Source organism: Protopterus annectens, chromosome 7.part0 (genome assembly GCF_019279795.1).
Source record: "Protopterus annectens isolate FY-2018-M chromosome 7.part0, PAN1.0, whole genome shotgun sequence".
Lineage (NCBI taxonomy): Eukaryota > Metazoa > Chordata > Ceratodontiformes > Protopteridae > Protopterus > Protopterus annectens.
Window position 1 is genome coordinate 783,483,018 of NC_056739.1, and position 24,691 is coordinate 783,507,708.

Here is a 24,691-nt window from a genome sequence, read left to right on the forward strand (position 1 = left end):
TGGCTTTGTCCATTAGAAATTAAATTGCAGACTTCCTGAGCCATATTGGAAGGAATGAGTTAACGCTTTTATAACCTGGGGAAGTTGTCACTAGGTAGTTAAATGCCTGGTAACTAATTGCCCTTTAATGATGAGTTAGAGGGAGAAAACTGGGCATGTATGTAGTAGGTGTTTGAGTTTTCCACTTTGTCGCTGATGAATGCTACTAACTATGACTTTGTTGGCTGACCAGTTTGCTGAATGTATCTACTTCTGGGTATGATGATGAACTTTACATTGCAGATGGGAAGGATGTCCTGATACACAAGATGACTGATGATAGTAAGTTATTGGAACAGCGGTCCTGCTCTCCTTCCAGCTCCTGTCGGAGTCCTGCAAATGGCACTGCCAATGTCACCAACATGGAAAGTGAAAATCTCACACGCAGTATAGTTGAGTCGGAACCTGTATTGTCAGCCAGTGGCAGACAGGAGCATGCAGTAGCTGTTGAAGGTAAGATGGATTAACAGTTAATGTTATGTAGTCCAATCTCGCCTACATTCTTACCCGTGGGTTTGGAGCTGAATGTCTGCTCCGACTCGGCCATACTTTTTAGCTCGAAGTCTTTCTATTGGCTGGGCAAAGATGGTATCCCATGCTGTACTGCTCTCTGTCCCAGATCTCGTTTGCCGCTCATGTAGCTCGGACGTGTTCTCACTCTTGGCTGTGGCTAAGTACCCTTTTCTTATATCAGAAAAGTTTTTTTGCAAAAAAAAAAAAAAAAAGCTATTTTATTAGCTATTGTGTGTGTTCTTGACTGTATTGTGGAAAAGTTGTGTTTCTTTTATAGCGTATTCTTTGGTATCCCACTAGCTGTTTCCAACGGGCTAGGCCCGTTTCAGTTAGAGGACCTAGTCTGTCCCCTTGCTTTCCTTTTGTGCTAAATCCTTCCCTTGGACTAAAACCATTTAAATTAGAGGAATTAGTCCTCCACCCTTGTATTTGTGTATAAAGATCGTTTGAGTTTGAGGTCCTTGTGGTGTTCTGTTTTTGTTTGGCTTGTTCCCGCGCTTGTGGCGGTAACGATGTCCAAAGGTATTAAGGATCATACGCCCTCTGGCTTCAAGAAGTGCTCCAAGTGCAGATGTTCATCGTGTTACACTGCTGCAGTCATTACACTTGGGTTATCCTGCCGTCAGGTGGTCCCGCAGTCGGCCAGAGTTCCAAAGTCTTGGTCCGGCGTTGGTTGCTATCGCTTCTTCCCTGACGTCAGTGCGCCAGGGGTATATAAGATGCATCCGACGCCATTTTCTCCAGTCTTTTTTGCCGCGCAGTGCCCGAAGCCAAAGCAGTTCGCAAGTGCCGGTCGGCCAACTCCTGAGATTTTCGAAGTCTAATTTCAGATCCGAAGTCTTCAATAAAGCTAAGTACCCTGTTGGGGAAACTTTTTTCTTGCCTCAGACCGATGTCAGAAAAAGTTAATTGTATTTTTTGTGCGAAGCAAATACCTCATAAGGACTTCCACTCTTACTGTATTCCATGCCTAGCCCCTGATCACGACGTCACTAGTTGTCGGTTTTGTGCTAGATTTAACAAACGCATTATAAAACGACGTTTTGATTTTGCTTTGCACTACTTTGGCTGAAGGTTCAATTATACTATGCCGTCGGATCAACCGCCCGCAATTCTTAAAAAACGCAAAGACAAGGATAAAGACAGGCATCCGAGGTCCAAAACCGACGACGAAGCCTCTTCTAGGCCAGTCGCCGGTTCTCAGTGAGGTGCTTTCGCAGCCCCTGACACCTGCTACCTCAGAGCCACAGGCCGTCTCTGACTCCCACGTGGAGACAACTAGGCCTCTGGAAACTCAAGGTATTGGGCCTACAGAAACTAATCCCTCAGATGGGTCTGGAGCCGCTGAGCAGGCATTGGCTTCTGAGGGTGTTTTCAGACCTTCACAACTTATCATTAAAGCAACAGCCAAGACAAAAACACCATTAAAGACAAAGAAGCAAGTACAGCATTCTCCTGGACAGTCCTCCATGCCTAAGAAACAGATGCTTAAAATGGCCGAAGACCTCATTACTCTAATCAGGGGTTCCCATCCCCCTCCTGAGAAAAGGCCTAGGCAGGATACAGACTATGATTCCTCTGATCAGGTTTCCATTTCCTCTGATTCTTCTTCAGACCAGGGATACTCTCTACCCCCCTATGAGGACTCTGATTCTGAAGAATCTATCCCTTCAGCCTCTCCTCCTGAGGATTACTCTTTTGGGGAAACTTTACATACCATGAGGGAGTATTTCCATTAGGAAAGTCAGGATTATTCAGAATCCAAGAAATACTTCTTTTATTGCCTCAGCACAGGCCCCTGGCTATTCCGCCTGTGTTAGATATTGTGGATGATGTGTTCTCTGAATCCAGCTTATCTCCTGATTCTTTGCCCCCTGCACCAGCCAAGCCAGATAGGTATTATAGAGTCCCTGACTCTCACAAGTTTCTTTATAAAAACCCTTCTGCTGATCCAAAAACTATTTCCCAGGGTCCCAAAGGGGGTTAAGGCTTCCATTGCAAAAAATCCAGTCCCCTCTGACAGAGATTCTAGTGCATTGGATAGATGGGGGAAGAAAGTTTACACTTCTGCAACTTTAGCAGTAAGGGCTTTAAATTGCCATTTTCACATGCATAAGTACCAACAATATTTAATGGCTCAGTTAAAACAGAAAATGCTTGCAAACTGAGAAGCTCCTGACTATAAAGAAATGCAGAATTTATTGCATGCAGTTGAACACGTGGGAATACATACTCTGCAATGTGGTTTTGATTCTTTAGAGGCCTCTTGTAGAGCCGCAGTTACAGGTTCTGTGATTCGAAGACATGCTTGGTTAAAAGAACAGAGTTTACCTGATCATGTTAAGGCAAAATTATTGGATGCTCCTTTACAGCATGATACCTTGTTTGGTGTTAAGGCAGAAGAGGTGTTAAAGAAAATGGAGGATAAAGCTAAATCTTTGCAAACAGTCAACGATTTCTTACAGGTACAGCCACCTCGATTTACCAGAAATTGGCCAACAAAGAATTTGTCCTTTCCAGTGTCAGGCCACAGAGAGGCAGATACAGACGCCCAAGAGGCAGATCTCAACCCCAGGGCTCTAGCAGACGACAGTGGGGTACCTCAACCCCAAAAGGAGGTGAGGACAAGTCTCAACCTTACAGGAAACAGTCCCAATGACTTCCCCTTCGTATGCCAAGCACTTCCCTTTTGGCAGCCCCCTTAGGGGGAAAACTAGCACTTTTTCCTCAAAATTGGCAAACAATCTGAATATTGTGTCTCAAGGTTACAGGTTCCACTTTCACACTTTATCAAGGCTAAAAGGAATGCCAAACCTGCCACAAAATCAGTGGGCAGAGGCTCAAAAACAAATTTCAGCCCTCATTGGCATGAGAGCTATTCAGAAAGTACCACAGCAGGAACAAGGACAAGGATTTTACTCAAGACTCTTCCTGGTCCCCAGAAAGGACAAAGCCTGAAGACCCATACTAGACCTTTCAACTCTAAATACTTACCTGGATGTTCTGAAATTCAGAATGTTGACACTACAGCAGCTTCTTCCCATGCTGGGCAAGAAGGCTTGGCTTTTTACTCTGGACCTCAGAGGCATACCTGCATGTCCCTATCAGACAAAATTGCAGAAGATACCTCAGATTCAAAGCTGGTACAATGCACTACCAATTCTCTGCACTGCCCTTTGGCTTATCTACTGCGCCCAGGATCTTTACAAAGTGCCTGGCACCAGTAATTGCATTTTGCAGACTAAAAGGAATTCAAATATATTCATACCTGCACGACTGCCTCATTCAAGCAGAGAAAAAGGACATTCTTCTAAAGCATCTGGCGTTTGTAAAAAGGTTGCTAATTTCTCTAGGGTACACAGTAAACGAAAAGAAGTCAAAACTAGTGCCCTCACAACAGATAATATTCCTGGGTGCCAGCTTAAATACAACGGCCCAGATGGCTTATCTCACGCCAGACAAACAAGGACAACTGACTCAATATTTTCAATTACTGGCAAAAAAGTCCCATCTCCCTGCAAGAAAAATTCTGCAGGCCCTGGGATTCATGGCATCTTGCATACTACTAATTCCATATGCCAGACTGCATATGAGGAAATTACAATGGTACCTAAAAAGTGTTTGGACTCAACACTCTCACAGTTTAGAAGCAGCAATACCAATAATTCCCTGCCTACAACAGGAGTTTTGATGGTGGGCACAGGCATGTCACCTCAAGGGTCAGCCTTTCACTCTACCCACAGCCAGGCAGACTGTAACAACAGATGCTTCGGATTATGCCTGGGGAGCACACATGGGAGGAAAATGTATTCAGGGCAAGTGGACCACAGACCAAATGCATCTTCACACTAAGAGATGTTGGCCGTTCAGAATGCCCTAACAGCTTTCAAGGACCTTCTGCATCCAGGACAATTATTAAAGACAGACAACACCACAGTAATGTGTTACATAAACAAGCAAGGGGGCACTCATTCTTGTCCCCTATGCAGGCAAGCCATGACCTTGTGGAACACAGCTCTAACTTATCAAGTTCATCTGCAAGCACAATTCCTGCCAGGAACGAAAAATACTCTGGCAGACGATCTAAGCAGAAATATCATGGACCCTGTCGAATGGAAATTGCATCCACAAATCTTCAGCATGGTAATGCAAAAATGGGGATGCCCAGACATGGATCTTTTTGCCTCCCCACTGAATTGCCAACTACAAAAATTCTGCACAAGGACTTAGCACACACAAGCATGGAAAGTGGATGCTGTTTCGTTCAGCTGGAAAAGCCTAAAAGTTTATGCCTTCCCGCCACTGCCTCTCCTTTCAAAGGTACTCCTAAAAGCCAGACAAGAAAAACCACAGATGATCCTGATCGCTCCAGACTGGCCACGCCAGCACTGGTACCCAATCTTAAAGAACTTAGCTCTAGGCCCACCATGGATTTTGCCTCAAATTTCACACCTTCTGACTCAACAAACTCAGATCCTGCACGGTCAGCTCAAAACCCTAAACCTGGCTGCATGGCAGATTCATTAGTCAAACAGGCAACACCTCTCTCTAAAGCTGTTATGGATGTCATTTTGGAGGCCAGGAGGCCTAGCACCAGGAAATCTTACTCAGAAAAATGGAAGAGATTCTGTGCCTGGAACCAGGCTCAAAGCCTTGACCCTCTTGTCCCAAACATCCCTCAGATTTTACAATACTTAACTGAGATGCTGGACAAAGGCCTATCCTTCTCATCAATTAAGATCCATGCCTCTGCCATTTCAGCACATTACAACACGGATCCTCCTTTATTCTCTCATCCCTTGATAAAGCAGTACCTCAGAGAGGCTAAAAACATAAGACTGCCCCGGAGAGCACCAACACCAACTTGGGACCTCAGTTTTGTTTTGGAAAAACTGACTCTGCCACCTTTTGAGCCAGCCAATACAGCCGATCTAAAATTTTTATCATGGAAAACGGCTCTGCTCCTGGCAGTAACTTCAGCACGAAGAGTCTCAGAGCTACAGGCATTAATGGCAGTGGAACCTTTTATAATTTTTCATCAGGACAGGGTTTCTTTAAGGACAAACCCTACCTTTATGCCAAAGGTGGTATCTAGTGTGGCTCTTAACCAAACCATCCATTTGCCAACTTTTTATCCAAACCCCCAGAATAAAGGGGAGAAACTTCTGTACTCTTTGGACATATACAGGCAGCTACGTTTCTACTTAGACAAAACAAAAGTTTTCAGGAAAACTGAGCAACTGTTTGTAGCATATGCTGCAGGATCACAGGGCAAGGCTTATCTCAAAGCAGACTATCTCAAAATGGATAGGACACTGTATTCGTTACTGCTACACACAGCATGGAAAATCAGTCCCTAATAACATTAGGCCACATTCTACCAGAGCAACAGCCACTTCAACAGCCTTTCTTAGAGGAGTACCAACCAAGGAAATTTTGGAGGCTGCAACTTGGAGTTCAGTGCACACCTTTACCAAGCATTACCACTTGCCTCTTTACTCTAAATCCAGAGCAGGATTTGCCACTGCAGTTCTACAGGGCCTCATAGCCAATCCTAATTCTTTATAGACCAGCCACCCAACCTTAGCTTTGGGATTCTACCCAAGTGTAATGACTGCAGCAGTGTAACATGATGAACATAGGGTTTTGTACCTACCATAAATGTAGATGTTTGAGTGTTCACACTGCTGCAGTCCAGGTTACCCTCCCTCCATCCCCTCTGTCCTAGCTGGACGTATCTATACCTTTCTATCCTATACAACCTTTGTGGTGTATTTGCTTGTAACTGAAGGTATTGTTTTTATTGTATATTTATGTTTTATTAGCAATATGTATTGCCTACCTACTTGGGGCCATCTTGCATCTGGGGCAAGAAAAAGTGAAGAAAATGGCGTTGGATGCATCTTATATACCCCTGGCGCACTGACATCAGGGAAGAAGCGACGGCAACTGACGCCGGACCAAGACTTTGGAACTCTGGTCGACTGCGGGACCGCCTGACGGCAGGATAACCCAAGTGTAATGACTGCAGCAGTGTGAACAGTCGAACTTCTACATTTATGGTAGGTACAAAGCTGTACTTTATAAGATGTCCATCACTAATGGACACTCTGTGTGTACTGTCTGGGAGCGATTCATCTCCAGGAATCGTGTAGATTTTGTCATGCCTTTAGCCCACGTGTTCTTCAGGAAAGGAAGAACAAATTGATTTTGAAGGGACTTCTGAAACCCTCCTTCAAGGAGGGACTGGAGAGTGCTTCCAGCTCTAAGGCAAAATCTTCCAAGGCAAAAAAGAGATCCCTGGCTCCATCAGTATCCTCGGAGCCGCCGGAGAAAATAGCAAAATCTTCATCGACATCCTCGGCTCCATTGTTCTCTGGGCTGCAGGTAGTGTCAGTTGTTAAGTAACCTGCTTCGGCTCCAATTTTCTTGGAGCCTGTTCGGAGCCGGTCTCCTAGCATTAGGCTGGTATCTCCTCCTCGCAGGTCCCCTTCAGAGAGGAGGTCTTGATCTCCTTCCCTATCCTCCAAATCTTCCACGACCTTATCGGATGTGGATGTCGATAGAGTGGTGCAGAGACTTCTTCAGTCACCGGTACTGGCTAAATTGTTCTTGGCTCCGGAGCCGGTCCCTCAACCTACATCAATACTTCCTCCTCCGAGCACATCTCCGCTTTCGGAGCCGGAGTGCTCGGCTCAGTGTGATGTCCCTAGGTCGCTTCCGACAGCCTCTCCTGTCTTATTGGTTGCGACATCAGTTCCGACCCCGTCGGCGCCATCCACGGGGTTCAGGACTCAGGATTCATTGGTTGGACCTGAGGGAGAGGCTTCGGACACATCTCAGCTCATAGTCTCCCTCTCGGTGCTTCGGCGCGGGGAAGCCTGACTCCTATCTCTGCTTCGGAGGCTGGTCGTTCATCGGATCTGGGGGACCAGCCTTCGAGGCCATGCGGAGTGTGCCGGCTAGGTCGTCAACAGCATCATACGGGTTGGTCACTCTGTCCCCTACAATACCGGTGCAGGTATCTAATCGCCATCTATCTCTGGACAGCAGAGCCCCAAGGCCTCAGGGTACCCCCACGAGTGGTCCCCATATTTCTGAGGGCCCCTCAGAGTTCTTGCCTGAGGAGCCACCCAGAAAGAAAACATGCAAGAGGAAGCACATAGATTCCCAGGATGAGTCTCTCACGTCAGACAACTGACCTCGAGGAATCTGATGGGTCCCCTAAGTCACCCTCTGAGGATGTTTCTTTCTCTGACATCCTAGATATTTTGAAGCAGAGGTGACTGGCCATCCAAAGCCCCCTCCGAAGAGGCGTCTGTCTTCCTGAAGGCCTTTGGTGTTCAGCCCTCCGCCTCCTGAGTATCTCCACCCTTCGAGCTACTGGATTTTGTTTGTCGAAGGGTGTGGGAAACCCCTGACTCTGTGGAACGAGTCCCCAGGAGATCCAATAAATTTTTGTCTGCCCCTCCTGATAAGGAATTTCTATCCAAGGGAGTCCCTGTGGATGCCATGGTGGTGGCAGCTGCCAACCCAGAAGGAATTAGCTGAGACTTCTTCGACCATCCATCCCCCTAACTAGGAGTCTAGGGTTATGGACCGGTACAGGAAGAGTACGTTTTCTTTAGCGACCTTTACCTTGCGGTCACTGAATTACTTATCACACTTTACACGGCACCAGAGATATCTCCTAAAGGAGCTTGGAGATACTCTCACGGGTAGCGTTTGAGAAGGTGGCCCAGAAGGTCAGCGCTCAGATGTCTACCCTCAGTTTTATTGCAAACTCCTCCATGAGCTGATCTCCTATGCAGCCGAGGGACCGAGTAGGATAGCAAGTTCAGGAGTTGCTCTTAGGAGGCAGGCCTGGATGCGCCTTTGTCATTTTGCGGAGGCCTTCAGGTGTTCATTCACCGATGCCCCGTTTGATGGTTCCTCTTTGTTCGGAACCAAGGTGAAAGACACACTCACTAGGTGCGAGCAAGAGGGAAAAACTCTGTCTGCCATAGGAATCCATTTTTCCCTTCCCTCTAGGCCTTATCCCAAGGCCTAGAGGGGTGGAAAAATGTGGTTCAAGTAATCACAGAGGTTTTTTCCTGGTGCACAAGGTGAACCCCACTCCAGAGGCAGGGGAGGGGGTGGTTATTCAGGAAGATGCCGCCCTAGGGGCAGAGGAGGCCCTCGCAACTCGGGATACTGCGATTCCTTTCGTTGTTCTCCCTACCGCTGCTCCTGATGGGAGGCTTGACTGTGCATTTGCGGAGCCAGTCGGGGTCGAGTCTCATTTTACCCTGAGGCCAGGCAAGTTATCACCCAGGACCAGTGGGTTCTACAAATAATTTCTGGAGGATATGTCATTACCTTCTCATCAAATCCCCCTCCAATCAAGAAAATCCTGGATGTTCCACCCAGTCAAAGGGATTACGCAGCTTCAGAAGTTTCAAAACTGCTAGAAAAAGGAGCCATCCAACTTGTCCCCTCAAACCAGATCGGATTATGGACTTACTCCAGATTCTTTTTGGTGCCGAAAAGGACAGGGGACCTGAGACCCATTTTGGATCTCAGCCAATTGATAACCCATGTGCAAAAGTCCAAGTTCCGAATGGTCACATTGTAGTCTATTCTCCCATTGTTGGGAAAAGAAGTATTGATGTGCTCCATCGACCTCAAGGATGCTTACTACCACATAAAGATGGACAGGGCATCCAGATGTCACCTATGCTTCCGCGGGGAGCCAGTCATTTTTAGTTTCGATCCCTGCTCTTTGGTCCACCACAGCCCCTAGGGTGTTTATCAAATGCATGGCAGTGGTGACTGCTCACTCGAGACATCAGGGATTCCAAGTGTTTCCCTACCTGGATGACTTGCTCCTTACTGCCACCACCAGGCATCTAATAGTTCAGACCAGAGATGCTACTATCAACCTATGTCAGCAGTTGGGCATCACCTTGAACTGGGAACAATCTGCCTTGTTGCCCTCGCAGCGTGTCACCTTTATAGCTGCTGAATTAGACACCTTCCTCATGCGGGTGTTTCTACCACAGGAAAGAATCAGAGTCCTACAGCAACAGGTTTACACCTTGCTCCCTCTGAGAAAAGTGAAGGCAAGATGGGTCCTTCAATTGTTGGGGACAATGGCTGCTACGATTGTTGGTCCCTCTGGCAAGGTTACATATGAGGCTCCTTCAGTGGCTACTCTTTGCCCAGTGGTCTCTTCAACGTCTTCCACTTTCTCACCCTATTCTACTCACAGACAAGTGCAAACATGATCTCAGTTGGTGGCTTCACACCGACAACCTCAATGCGGGAAAGCCCTTCGTTCCTTAGCCCCCAGTTGCCACGGTGACCACGGATGCCTCCCAGATTTGGGGGGGGGGGCATTATCTAGGCAGGACAGTCCAGGGCACGTGGCAAGAGCACGAGAGGCATCTGCAGATCAATGTCCTGGAGATGAGAGCAGTACCACTAGCGTTGCAAGCACTTCAGAGTTTTCTTCCTCTCGGGACTGTTGCATTCCACTCAGACACTATGTCGGTGGTGTTGTATCTGAACAAACAGGGAGGAACCAAGTCATATCCCCTTTGCAGAGAGTCCATGCGAGTGTGGCAGTGGGCAGTGTCTTCCTAATGTTTTCTGGTAGCAACGCACATTCTGGGGAAGTCCAGTGTGATTGCAGACAGGCTAAGCAGAGCTATTCTGATGCTTCTCGAGTTGTCCCTGAACTGTCAAGTTGCAGAGCTGATCTTCCGCAGGTGGCGTTAGCCTTGCTGCGACCTTTTTGCCAGCCCCCTCAATGCCAAATGCAGCAGCTACTTCACTCTTATCCCCCCTCAGGGGGAGTCACCCAGGGACCCTCTAGACCACGATTGGCCCTCCGGTCTACTATATGCCTTCCCTCCGGTTCCCTTGCTGTCAGAGGTTATTCAGAAAGCGCAATCCTTGGGAAGCAAAATGATTTTGATTGCCCCACAATGGCCTCGACAAATTTGGTTCCCCTTTCTCCATCCCTATCTCATGGATGTTCCTTGGATTCTGGACCCACAACCAGACTTACTGACTCGCTTGTCAGGGCAGCTCCATCCCTCTCTTCGGACCCTCCGGTTGACAGCCTGGCTACTCCACTTCCGTCATTAGTTAGGCTTCACCAATTTTCGCTGGAGGTGGTTCATATTCTATCTTCCTTTCATAAGCCTTCGACCAGGAAGATTTATTACAGCAAATGGAAGAGGTTTTCAATCTGGGCACATGCCAAAAAGATTGACCGTTACACAGCTCCAATTTTGTCTGTTCTGGAGTTCCTGTCTATGCTTTTTAACCAGGGTTCAGTGGCCACAACCATTAAAGTCCAGTTGGCAGTGATTTCTACTTTTCATGTCGCAGACGAACCTAGCCTAATGGCACATAGACTCTGTGAGGCTTTCCTGAAGGGCACTTTGTTGCTTCGTCCTCCGGTCTCTGAACCTGTTATGCGTTGGGACTTAAACTTTGTTCTACAGGGTCTTACTTCACCCCCCTTTGAGCCTGCAGTCACTTGTGATTTAAAATTCGTAACTGGGAAGACTGTCTTTTTGGTAGCCATCACGTCAGCCAGACGTGTTTTGGAGCTTCAAGCATTATCAGTCAAACCCCCTTATTTTATTTTTCATAAGGACAGAGTTTCTGTCAGACCGAATCCCTCCTTTCTTCCCAAAGTAGCGTCAGTTAGTAACCTTAACTAGTCTGTTGACTTGCCAGTGTTTTTTTCCCCAGTTCTCAAACAAGGAAGAATTCAGATTTCATAAATTGGAGGACAATTAACGTTATTTTACAAAACGAAAGACCACAGAAAATCTAATCGGTGTGTTTCATTTTCGGAAAACAGAATTGGGTCTCCTGTTTTCAAAGTCACGTAGTCCAGGTGGATTTCCAGTTGTATTTCTTTCATTTATACTTCAGGGGGAAGAGATTTACCATTCCGGGTGAAGGCTCACTCTACCCTGTCTGTATCTCCATCTACAGCTTTTCAGGCCAGATTGTCTATGGATGATATTTGTGCTGCGGCTGCTTGGGCATCTCCTCATACCTTTGTTACTCATTACAAGTTAGATGTCTTATCTAGGGGCAGGTCTTCCTTTGGTTCCACAGTGCTCAGGAGTATTTTCCACTGAGCCTCCCAGGATTTAGGTGCTGGTGACGCTGTCCCACAGGTAAGAATGTAGGCGAGATTGGACTCCATAACATTAAGAAGTTATGTACTCGCCATAACGTTCGATGTATGCCTCACATTCTTACTTACCCCCCCCCCCACCTTCCCCCGTCCTAGAGGATCTGGAGGTTAGGCCTGGTTTCAGAGTTCCCTTCATTCTTGGTTTGTTCCTTCCTTCCTTAGGTGGTGTTATGCATGAAGAATGAATGCTGGTGCTCACAGCAAACTAGATCTGAGGACAGAGAGCAGTGCAGCATGGGGATACCATCTTAGCTGAGCCAGTAGAAAGACTTTGAGCTAAAAAGTATGGCCGAGTCGGAGCCGACATTCGGCTCCGAACCCACGGGTAAGAAATTGAGGTGAGATGGACTACATACATCGAACATTATGGTGAGTACATAACTTCTTGTTTTGGAGCACTTCTGTGTTATTGAGCTCAGAATTGTAAAGCAGATTTTCTTTTTGCTCCACGCTGTCAGTGTTTTGGTCTGTCCTTAATATTTGTTCTGTAGGAAGGTTTTATTTTATACAGCAAATTCATTTAGGAATAATTGTTCATTAGGTAATATCCATCCTTGAGCAGATGTCATTTTCTCTTCATCTAATCATGTTGGACTCCGGTGTGGCAGCATTTGAAACTCATGTTTGAAAGGATCAGTGTTATTCCAAGTCATCATGAAGTTACCCTGGACTGCTGGTGTGATTATCTGATGCAATATAAACCCTGGCTTCATTATAGCATCTCCGTTTTGCTGGACTGCTCCTTTGTTGTTGTTCAGCTGTTTAGGGCATTTGTTGTGTTTAGTAGATTTTTATTGTAGGGATTACTGCTGCATTTAAATTGCGTATATATGGGGAATTAGTTGCAGTCTGGACATCACTCCTTCATTCCAGAGCCCCACCCCCTCCCCTGAGTGGAACTGGTTTTCTCTCCATGCTTAATACATCAGCATGATACTTGCTAGAAAAGGATGAACAGACCATTTCTTCATTTCTTATTTTTTCAGGCAAGAAGTATATTAATTTTTTTTGTGACTGTCAAATGGAAGTAACTACCTAGTTTGCAAATTTTTGTGTACAAAAAAAAAAAGGAACATGTTCAGCATAAAGATTGCTGCTGTGATGTGATTTTTTTTGGTGGGGGGTCATTTTAACTTCAAATCACATCTTTGGGTTTTATCCCCTCTTCATTGAAATAGCAGTCCTTTCTTCCATTTTTGGGCTTATACTAGTCGCCTTTCTTGCTTTTGATGTAACCTTGCTTTGGGCGTAAGGCAGTCTCATATTGCTCAAACTGTTGAGCATTTGTTTTGTTGTAATCTCAGTGCTTTACATCCCACATCTTCATAGTTGCTCTTGCTTATTGTTAGCTTTCTGAAGCAATCCTGTGCTTGACTTACTGTAGTAAGGTTAGTGTAGCAGTAGGCTATATGTTATCTTTTTTATCACACTGTTAAATTATTTTGCGTAGCTTTGTGCTGTCCTGCAAGTCTCATTAGTTTTCTGAAATGGGAGACTAGAAGTTTTGAAAGTAAAATGTCCTGTTATTCAGTGTTGCTGTATTCTTTACACCTGTGTTGTCTTCCGCCTGACGTCTGGCCTATATTCAAAAGGTTATAGCCACTGCCAGTATGTGGACATCGCATGCAAGTTTTGACAGCGTCAGCCATAAAAGGATGTCTGCACGTACCATTCTCAGAACTTTTTCGCTGGCATTTCGGAAGGTTGACTCTTGCTTACGGTTTGCAGTTGGATTCTGTGTGTTGCTGCCAGCTTTCGATAAATCCCCCTTTGGCGATTCTTATTATTGCAACTGCCGTTTTCTTTTGTTCATGTCATCCAGGAAGGGCAAGTGCAGGTGTGGAAGTCAGATTCCACATAAAGATGGCCATAAACTCTGTCTTTTTTGTCTGGGGTCTAGCAATGGTTACTGTTCCTCTTCTATTTGTCAGGCTTTTGTGTGAAAGACTTTATGTAGCCATCTTTCTGCCTTAAATCTCTATCTTGAGAATCCATGACTCAAAACATCTTCCTAGAGATGCTATGGAAGGTGCAGTGTATCCTTCCACCGAGCCGAGTTTGAAGGAGGTGAGTAAGCAGAAACCTGAAACAACTTTGGCTGCGCCTACTACCTTTGACATTCCCCTTGAGGTCAGTAAAGGATGGTCTGTTTGCATGTCGGTTCACTTCTTTGGTGGGTACCCTTGGGGAAGCTGCCAAAGATTCAGATCCTAGCACAACTGAGGCTATGCAGACATCCATTGCAGATGACAGGGCAAAACCACAGCTTGTGCTCTTGAGGACACCGGTGAAGTTCTTGTCATTCCGACTAGTATCCTTCTCTGTCTACACCAGATGTTAGACTTACGTTGGATTCCTTTTCTTTACCTTCTCATACAGAAAGACACGTTAATAAAAAACAAAATACCAAGCATTTGAAGGTCCCTTCTACCACACAGTCAGATTGGGATGCCTTCTCCCAGAGTCTTATTAGGTCCTTGATGGTTTTGAAACCTCATGCTTCTTCCACTCTCCCACTTCCTACTTTTACTAATGCAACTGTGCATTCTGTTGTACCTCAGGTTCTTCCCTCTGAGTATTCCTCCTCTGATGATTCCATAGCATATTCTACCAAGATTACTTCCCCTCTGGAATATGCATTTCCTGAAGAAGAGTCTAATGGGGGAGATTTCCCAGTTGAACTTTCCTTTGGAGAAAGCATTAATAAGATGATTGAGTTCTTCAAATGGGATTCCCCTCAGATTTCTGAGGAGCAGAAACGCTATTATGATTTGGTAGAAATGGAGGTTTCTGCTCCCTCTGCAGTTTCCCCAGTTCTTCCAGCCTTTCTGGATGCTTTTTCTTCCAAAACTCCAAGCTCTAAGGCCTTTGCTCCTAAGAGGCCTGAGAGATTTTATGAAGTACCTGAAGACTGCAAGTTTCTATAAGTGCCCCTCTGCTTATCCAGCTGTGGTGTCCATTGTTTCTGATAAATTTTCTCGCTTGTCACCTCCTGCCAAGCTTTTTCCTTCTGATAAAGGAAGCAGAATCCTTGAGAGACTGGGTAAGAAGTTATATACTTCTGCTTTAGCTATTAACGCTATCAACTACCAGGCACGTTATGTCTAGATATTATTTGACTTTGCTTTCTAAGGCTTTAGCTTATTTACCAGACACTTGAAGTTGTCACAGTTTGTCAGTTTTGGCTGCATTTTCTCAAGTAGCTAGACATTCTATCAGGTGCAGTTATGATGATGTAGAGGCATCTTCCAGGGTTGTGCTTAGGAGGCATTCCTGATTTAAAGCTTCAATCTTTGCCTGATGAAATAAAAGCTAAGTTACTTGATGCTCCTCTGGCTAAGCCTGTTCTTTCTCGCCAGTTCCCAAATTCCATAGGAATTTCCCTTGCAAAACATCTTTTGTTAGGAGACCATCTCATTCTTCATTTGCTGCTGCTTCTGCTGCTAGGGCTAAGAAGTCTCCTAGGAGGCACCCTCAGTCCAAAGCTATTGCTTCTGCTCCTCCTACTCATCAACCTTTCAGGGTAGGCACAGTTCCCAGTGACAACCACCCCTCTCTTCCATGTCATACCAGTCTTTCTCTTCACCTGTTTTTCCTTTCAAACCTGAGCATCGATCACTCAGGATGCCTGGGTTCTTTCAATCATCCAAAAAGGTTACTTTATGACTTGGAAGACTCCTTTCTTTCCTGGGGATTCCTCAGCCCCCCTTCTGTCAACTTTGTCTGCTTCCTCATATCTTATCTCAGCTTCTTGCACAAGGTACACTATTTAGTCTGTACCCCTGCATCGGAGAGGAAGGGGTTTTTACTCTAAAATATTTCTGGTACCAAGAAAGGTTGTTCCTTGGGGACCAATTCTAGACCTGTTTCACTTGATCACTTTCCTGGTAGTGACTTTTTTTCGGATGCTGTCACTTCAGACACTTTTCCTCTCATTTCTTCCCAGTCCTTCATGGCTTCCTAGATTTCAGAGATGCTTATCTGCATATGCCCATTCACCCTCAGTAGAGGAAGATGTTCTGTTCCCAAGTTGCAGTATTCTTACTGTTGGATCATCCACCTCAGGCGACCCGAATGTCTGGCTCCTATGCAAAAGCCTAAGCTTGGTTGCTGCCAGGTACATGAGACGTCACACGCAGGGCTATAAACCATGGGCCTTAAATGTGACTTTGCATGCACAGGCCCCAGAACATCTCAGCCACAGTCGAACATCAGAGTGATCGTTTCGCTCTGCCCTCCAGAAGATGTTTTCGGATAAGTACCCTGTTGGGGAGAATTTTCTTTTGTTTGAGCTGTGGTTGCTTTGGTCCCTTATTATTTAGCTGATGTCTGCTAGAAAAGGGAAATGTAAGTGCGGCCACCAAATTCCGCACAAGGACTTGCATGAACTTTGTTCTGCTTGAGCCAAGACCATGACCATACTATATCTGTAGCATTTGCCAGTCATTTGTACCTAAAACCCTTCGTAGTCATCTGGCAGCCCTCTAACTTTTATCTCGAAAACCAGCGACTAAAGCATTTAGTCCTAGGTATGGAACACGAGTCTGCTGTTGAGGTAGAGCCTCCTAAAAAGAAGGCCAAGGTTATAAGCCCTACTGCTTCTGCCCCTCCCATGTCAGTTGTCCCGCCAGCCACCGATCGAAGGGCTGAGGGGCATCCAGTAGAACCAGTGGTTTAGGTGGCTATCTTTGTGGAAGCCGCCTTGGAAACCTTTGTAGACACGTCCTCTGAGGTCGCTCCGACATCCACTTCTGTCGAGGGGGAACCAGGCTTTGCCAGATGCCAACCCATGGTTTTGGAAAAGGAATCCTCTTCCCCAGGCCAGACGCTTGACACTAGGCCTACTCCTCTCAAGAGGAAGCAAAAATCTAAACATTTGTCTGCGTCCACTGAAGACCAACCAGACTGACATACACTTTCTCTGTCTTTGATTCAGGTCTTTATGGCTCTTAGGCCCACAGCCTGTCCTGCTGCTACATTGCCTGCTCTCAGCCCTTTGCCAGCCTCAGTTGCTTCCATTCATTCAACCCATACTCAGGAGGAAGGCTCCTCTTCTTCCTCCTCAGATCAATCTCTAACCTACACATCCCAGTTGGCTTCCCCTCTGGAATACAACTCCCCAGATGAGTCTTTAGAGGGAGACTCCCCTCCTGAAGATATTTCTATTGGGAAAATGACTACCAAAATGAAGGAGTATTTCATGTGGGATGCCACTTACATGACTGAGGTTCAAAAAAGATATTTTGAACTACTCCAGGTAGGGTCACCCTACCCCTCTGCAGTTCCCCCTCTGATTCCAGCTTACCTGGATGCAATTGCATCAGCCTCTAAAGACCCCTGAATCACAGCCCCCACCTCCCAAAAGACCTGACTGGTTTTACAAAGGTCCCTGATGAGCACAAATACCTCATTAAGTCACCTATGGCAGATTGTGTGATCATTGCAGTGGCCCCTGACAAACAGTCCAGACTAAAAACTTCCTCCTCCCTTCTGCCATCAGACAAGGACAGAGAGGTCATGGACAGACTGGGGAAAAAGATGTAGACATCCTCCATGCTGGCCTTTAGGGCCATCAGTTATCAGACCCACATGCTCAGATATGCCCTAGACTTGGTTTCTCAGACAACCGCCTTATTTCCTCCATGCCTGACTCTCCTAACAAATCTCAGGTGACATCTAAGCTGTCTTTAACATCACAGGATGTCCTTCTGCTCTCTTGTTGCACTGTTCTTACTTGTGGGATCCTCTGCCTCAGGCGACGAACGTCTGCTGCTATAAAAAGCTTAAGCCTGGTTGGTGCTGGTGCGTGGGATGTCTCACGCAGGGCCTAAAATGTGATGTCTGCAAGTACAGACCTTAGAACCTTTCTGCCATAGTCGAACGTCGGATTGACTGTTTCGCTCCTTTCTTTCAAGACTCATAAAGTTATGTACCCCATTGGGGGATTCTTATTAATTTTGCTTAAGCTTGGCTAGTTTGTCTGTTCTTAGCCGATGTCCGTTAAGAAAGGTAAATGCAGATGCGGATGTCAAATCCTGCATAACGATGCCCATGATCTTTGCGTATTCTGTTTAGGCCAGGAACACAATCACACCTCCTGCGTCATCTGCCAGTCTTTTGTTCCCAAAATACTCAGAAGCCGTCTGTCTGCCCTCAATTTGCATTTGGAGAATCAGAGGTTAAAGAGGTTATCGTTAAGAACTGATCCGGAGTTGGCCGCCCAGGTAGAACCACCAAGGAAAAAAGCTAAAGTTTCAAGGCCTTCCTCCTCTGCTTTAACTCTGCCGATTTGCTATAGCTCGAGAGCTTATACTGGCTCGAGGCTAACCCTTATCCCAGCATGCCTAGCAGTAGCTACCCAGATCTCGTTTGCCGCTTCTAGAGTCGAGATTGCGACTACTGGCTCAGGCTAAGTATTTAGTTTTTTCGTATTTTGCTGTCTTCCTTTTTTAGGGTTATTGGCTGTTGTTTCTTGGTTATTCTTGGCCATCATTTTCTTAGGCCTTGCTTTCCCTTTGAGCCTGTTTAACTTGGAGGGTTCTTCTCTTCTTCCTCACTTTCTGTTGGAGTAGCCATTTAAGTTAGAGGCTCTCCTATTAGGGGAGTCGCCGTTTTACTTTGCTCTCCCCCTTCTTTTCCCTTAGGGGGGGGTTATCCTTGTTTGTGGTTGTGTTTGTAGTTCTTGATAGCCATTACAGCATTGTTTTTTGCAGTTTGTGCCTTCTAGCATCCAGCATGTCCAAAGAGTCAGAACCCTCAGGCTTTAAAAAATGCGACTCCTGCTGCCAAAAAATGTCCCTTACAAGACGGGTACATGAGTTGTGTATACTGTTTAGGGGCTGTTCGCCTGCAGGACTCGAGCTCTATCTATCATGCTTTCAGTGGTAGAGTATTGCAGGAGAGAAAAATTTTCTTTGTTTCCTTTTGAAGAACCCTCAGGATCCTTTGTCTCTCGTTCCTCAGCCAACAAGAGAGTCTGACAATTCCCGCAAACCTTCCTCAACTTTTCCAATTTCGGAGCAATCCAAATCTTGTAAAATCTTCGGCTCTATCTGTTCCCAGTGTCGGCTCTGACAAAGCTATGTCTCCGGTGGCTCCATCAGCATTTTCGGAGCCAGTCCTGTCCCATAAAAGAACTAGGTCTCCCTCTTTGAAGCTGGTGCGCTCTGCTCCACAGTCTCCTTTGTTGCAGTCTGTGGCAGGCTGTCACTGGTTCTCTTCTCACTCCTCTTGGTCCTCCAGGCTTTCGGATCATGATGTGGAGAGAGTGGTTAATAGGCTCCTCAAGTCACAGGCACTTGCCAAATTGCTATCGAGCCCAGCCCATAAGGAATTGGCTACTTCGGCCCATCCAGATTCTCTTTCGGTTCCTCCTCCAACTCTCCTGAGCTCCGAGCCGGAGTGCATGGACGTCCTGGTGGTGGAACCGTCGGCCCCAGTTACTTCTTTATCGGTTCCGACTCCCACTCCTATCTCCTCATTGTCTTAGTCCGAGGGATCTGGGTGCCGAAGCTCTCTAGACTGCTCCGAGGGGGTAGTGGCATCAGACCCTTGTCCGACCCCACTCTCCCTCTCAGAGCTTCAACGAAGGTGAGCTCTGCTCCCACATCGGCCTCAGAGCTGTCTCTCTCCGTTTGCAAGAGATCTCCGGGCTCTTCGGAGGCTCCTTCAGCTCGGGACCATGGAGCCTTCGAGGTGATGAGCGCGCTGTCCCCTGAAACGGCTCTACCCTCAGCTCCATTGGCTACTTCTTCCTCTGTGCTTGCCTTTGACCATCCTCCTCCCTCCAAGCGTAGGGAACCTATGCCCCAGGATGCCCCATTGGGTGAACCCACTTTTTTGAAACCTCCCCTGAACATTCGGAAGAGGTCCCTCAGAAGAAAAAATGTAAGAAGCTTCTGGACTCCCCTGAGTCCATCACTTCAGACACAGACTTGAATGAATCGGAAGGGTCCCCACGGTCCCCCTCTGAGGACGTCTCATTTTCGGACATCTTTGAAATCCATAGAGCGGTGGCTGGAAGTCCCTAGCCCCTTCTGAGGACGAGTCTGTCTACCTGGACACACATGGTTCCTGACCTTCCACCTCGTGGGTGTCTCCGCCTTTTGACCCACTTTTGTCTCTTCTGAGTCTGAAGGTGTGGAGCGCTCCAGAGACCATGGAACCGGTTCCATGTAGACCACATAAATTTATAACTGCCCCTGAAGACCAGTCCTTTCTTTCCAAAAGGGTTCTCATTGAAGCTATGGTGGTGGTAACAGCCACTAAGAAGGAACTTGTGGAAACATCTGTCCATCTGCCGAACAAGGAGTCCTGTATGATGGACAGGTATGGGAAGCATATGATCTCTTCAGCAACCTTAGCACTCAAGTCGCTGAATTATTTGTCACACTTCATGCGACTTCAGAGGGATCTCCTAAAAGAGTTGGGAGAATACCCTGCAGGATCCTACAGCTGAGGGAGTTGCGAATGAGCGGCTTCCCAGCTTGCGACCTTGACTTCAGTGGTTAACTCTTCCATGAGGTTCATTTCTTATGTGGCAGATGGAGCAAGTTGGGCAGCAGGTACCGGAATTGCTTTGCGAAGACACTTCTGGATGCACCTTTGTCAATTTGCGGAGCCCTTCAAGTCCTCTTCTACCAGTGCCCCTTTTGATGGCTCATCCTTGTTTGGGCCTCAGGTAAAAGAGACTCTCGCCAGCTGTGAAAAGGATGGCAAGAGACTGACTGCCGTGGGTGTCTGTTTTTTCCACTCCATCTAGACCCTAATCTAAATAGGTTCATAGGTAGGTACTAGGCTGTCAGCCCTGGGGCCTGTACAAGCCCAGCCAAAAAGGTACCCTGGCTTTTGCCACCCAAGAAAATAATTTTCCTGTGCCACTGTCGAGCAGAGCCACAGTGGTGATCCCCGGGGTGAATTTCTATTTCACATCCAATCATCAAGATTTTTCTTGAGTGCTAATGAGGAGCTTTGTTTGATAGTTTATTCCAGAGTATGGGAAGTCTCTGGGACCGGAATCTATAAAGGTCAGAAGAGTGGGAAAAATGTGGTTTAGAAAATCCTAGGCAGCTTCACCTGACACACGTGGAGAATTTTCCCCCAGGGACAGAGGGGGGAAACAGTAACGGGAGACGCCAGCCTCACTGCAGGGGGGGGGGGTCTGCAACATCAGGGTGACAGAGATGCATTCTCGGCTAGGTTCTTCCAGCACTCCTGAAGGGAGGGCCCGACTGTTTGCCTCTGGATGCAGTCGGGGGCAAAGTATCATTGTACCCAACAGCCTGGCAAGCTATTACGAAAGATGCATGGGTACTGTCAGTAATACCCAGGGGTTACAAAATTCCCTTTTCTCAGTTACCCCCCTCAAGAACAAAACATTCAGTCGCAGACATTCCATCCAGTCTTTGGGATCAAGCAACCCCAGAAGTACAAAGGTTGCTAGAAAGAGCAGCCATCCAAAAAGTTCCCGCAGACCAGATAGAATCTGGAAATTACTCAAGGATGTCCTTCATGGATGCATCTGCAGTCATAACAAATGGGTTGTCCTGTCGTCAGGCAGCCCTTCGGTCGGCCGGATTCCAAAGTCTGGGTCCGGCTTCGGCTGATGTCGCACTCCACCCGACGTCATCTCTGCTGGTCTTCGGGTATAAAGGCATCAGCCGACGCCATTTTCCTCAGTCTTTCTTACCGCGTGGCGCCCGAAGCAGAAGCTGTTCGCAAGTGCTGGTCGGTCAGATCCAGAGATTACTACTACCGAATACTACTTCGAAGACTTCTAAAAGCTAAGTACCCGTTGGGGACTCTTTCTTGCCTCAGCCGATGTCAGAAAAAGTCAATAACTGTTTAACTTGTGGGAAACAAATACCTCATAAAGATTTCCACTCTTACTGTTTGCCTTGCTTAGGCCCAGACCACGACGTAGCAGCCTGTTCGCCTGTGCTTCCTTCAACCGGCGAACACTTAGGCCGGTCGGAGTTTGCTGAACAGTTTTTCGCTCAGATTTTGCGTACATTATGCCGTCGGATCCTCCGACTTCCCAAATTGTTAAAACGCAAAGAAAAGACCGACACTCGCGGTCCGCGGTTTCGGCCGAAACCACGGTTAAGCAAGCCGCGAGTGTCTCGGTTTCGGCCGAAACTGGTCAATCTTCAGCCGAATCCATGACTACTACTGAGGCTCCTGCTACCTTGCCTGAATCAGCCTCAGAAATTTTACCTACAACTGTGGTTCCTACTGATCTATCAGACACCATCCCTTTGGATGTCTCTACCCCAGCACGTGGTGCTGCTAGGCCTCCTGCAGCCATGTCTATTAAGGCCTTTGCCAGGGCTAAAGCAGCCAAATCAGCTAAATCAGTGCCTGTTAAATCACTCAGGCCCACTTCTAGTTCACAAATGCTGACTCTGGCAGAAGATTTAATATCCTTAATTAGGGGATCCCAATCTCACCCAGACAGGGCCTCTCAGCCCCCAGAAAAGAGACCTAGAGCAGAGCCCCCCGAGCCTGTGTCCTCTGATGATTCTGCCGATGACTCAGACATTACAGACCAGCCAGAGGCTCCTTTTTCCAATTATGAAGATTCAGATGCTGAAGAATCCATTCCAGCTGCCTCTCCACCAGAGGAATTCTCCTTTGGGGAAACCTTACATGCCATGAGAGAACAATTCCAATGGCAGGGACAAGATTTCTCAGATTCAAGAAAGAGGCTTAGGACTTTTCTGCACTTACCACAACATAGGCCCTTAGCTATACCTCCTGTCCTATCTGTTGTGGACGATGCATTTAATGATGTCTGCTCTGCACCTGATTCTTTACCCCCAGCCCCTGCCAAACCAGATAGATTTTACAGGGTGCCAGACACTCATCACCACCTATACAAGGCCCCACTGGCAGACCCCGAAACTATATCCCAGGGGCCTAAGGCAGTAGCCTCGACCACAGCAAAAAACCCTATTCCCTCTGAAAGGGAATCCAGGTCCTTAGAGAGATGGGGGAAAAAAGTCTACACCTCTGCTACTCTCTCAGCTAGAGCTTTAAACTGTCAGTTTCACATGATCCAATACCAAGAGTTTATGCTTGATCAGTTAATTAAAAAGCTGTCCTCTGAATCTTTAGATAAGAAATATGTATTAGAAATGGTGAATAACATCCAACAGGTTAGTAACCATTCTTTAAAATGTGGCTATGATGCACTGGAGGCTTCATTTAGATCAGCCATGACTGGCACAGTGATAAGAAGGCATGCATGGTTGAAAGAACAGGTCTTACGGATCATGTTAAAGCTAAGCTATTGGATGCTCCTATGGATAAGGCCAGTCTATTTGGGGAACCTGCCCAGCAGGTAATGAAGAAAATGGAAGAGAAGGCAAAATCTGTACAAACAGTTAAAGATTTTCTACAGGTTCAGCCCCCAAGGTTTAGCAGGAACTGGCCTGCCAAAAATTGGTCCTTTCCTGACTCCACAAGAACACAAAGGGGCAGGAACAGACGCTCTAGGGGCAGAAATCAATCCAGAGGAGGTGCTTACAGAGGACGACAGTGGCAAGGCAATAACCGAGGCACAGACACAACCACTGCCACTGCAACAGGATAATCACAGTGACTTGGCTCTGACTCCGCCTACCAGGAAGCAAATAGCAGCACCATTAGGCGGAAAGTTAGCCTTATTCTCGAAAAATTGGCACACTATTACAAAAGACAAGTGGATTTTGCAAACCATAGACCAAGGCTACCGGTTCCACTTCCACACCTTAGAAGTAAAAAGAGGAATGCCAAACCTGCCCCCAAATCAAAAAATAGAAGCCCTGCACCAGATAGCGGAATTAATAAAGATGAGAGCTGTGGAAAGGGTGCCAATAACAGAACAGGGCAAAGGATTCTACTCTAGACTCTTCCTAGTACCAAGAAAAGAGAAAAACTGGAGACCTATTCTCGACCTGTCCATCTTAAACACATACATCATTGTCCCAAAATTCAAAATGCTGACCCTACAGCAACTTCTTCCCATGCTGGGCAAGGAGTGTTGGCTGGTAACTCTAGATCTCAAGGAGGCATACCTGCACGTCCCCATTCGACCAAATTGCAGAAGATACCTCAGATTTCTTGCAGGATCAGAGCATTATCAATTCTCAGCATTGCCCTTTGGCTTATCTACTGCGCCCAGAGTATTCACAAAATGCCTGGCATCAGTAATCGCTCACTGCAGAGTACAGGGAATCCAAATTTATCCATACCTGGACGACTGCCTGTTACAAGCGGACAACAAAAGCAAGCTGACAACAGATTTACAAAGGGTCATTTACTTGCTACAAGCCCTGGGATACACAGTCAATTTACAAAAGTCAAGGCTGATACCATCCCAGACAAGAACTTTCTTGGGCGCGGAATTGGACACAGTAAAACAAATGGCATTCCTAACTGCAGAAAAACAAAAACAACTCCCTCTTTACATCTTGGCATTAACAAAGCAGAACAAACTAACAGCAAGAAAAGTTCTACAGGCCTTGGGCTTCATGGCATCATGCATAATCTTGGTCCCACATGCCAGCCTGCATATGAGAAAGTTACAGTGGTACCTAAAGAATTTATGGTCTCAACACAGGCACAGCTTAGAAACAGAAATACCACTAATCCCATGCTTAAAACAGGAGTTCCTATGGTGGGCTCGGGCATGCCAGTCAAACCCAGGCTTACCCTTCCACAACTTTCCAGCAAACCAAACCATCACAACGGATGCCTCAGACCTAGGATGGGGGGCACACATGCTGGACAAATGCATAAGGACTGTGGACTCAGGACCAACTGCACCTGCACATAAACCAAAAGAAATGCTGGCAGTAAAACTGGCAATCCTAAAATTCAGACCATTCCTCAAAGAAGGCCATTTGATGATAAGGACAGACAACACCACAGTCATGTGGTACATCAACAAACAGG

At 46.6% G+C, this 24,691-nt stretch overlaps 1 protein-coding gene across 1 annotated transcript in view; it reads left to right on the plus strand.

Annotated features, from left to right (window-relative positions):
* The window catches only part of GIGYF1 (GRB10 interacting GYF protein 1), a gene marked incomplete in the record, with an annotated part of 2,892,461 nt that overhangs the window by 1,060,724 nt on the left and 1,807,046 nt on the right, over nt 1-24,691 (plus strand). Inside the window, 1 exon segment of the mRNA XM_044077309.1 lies at nt 283-492. Within this exon segment, the coding sequence (XP_043933244.1) occupies nt 283-492 (210 nt within the window).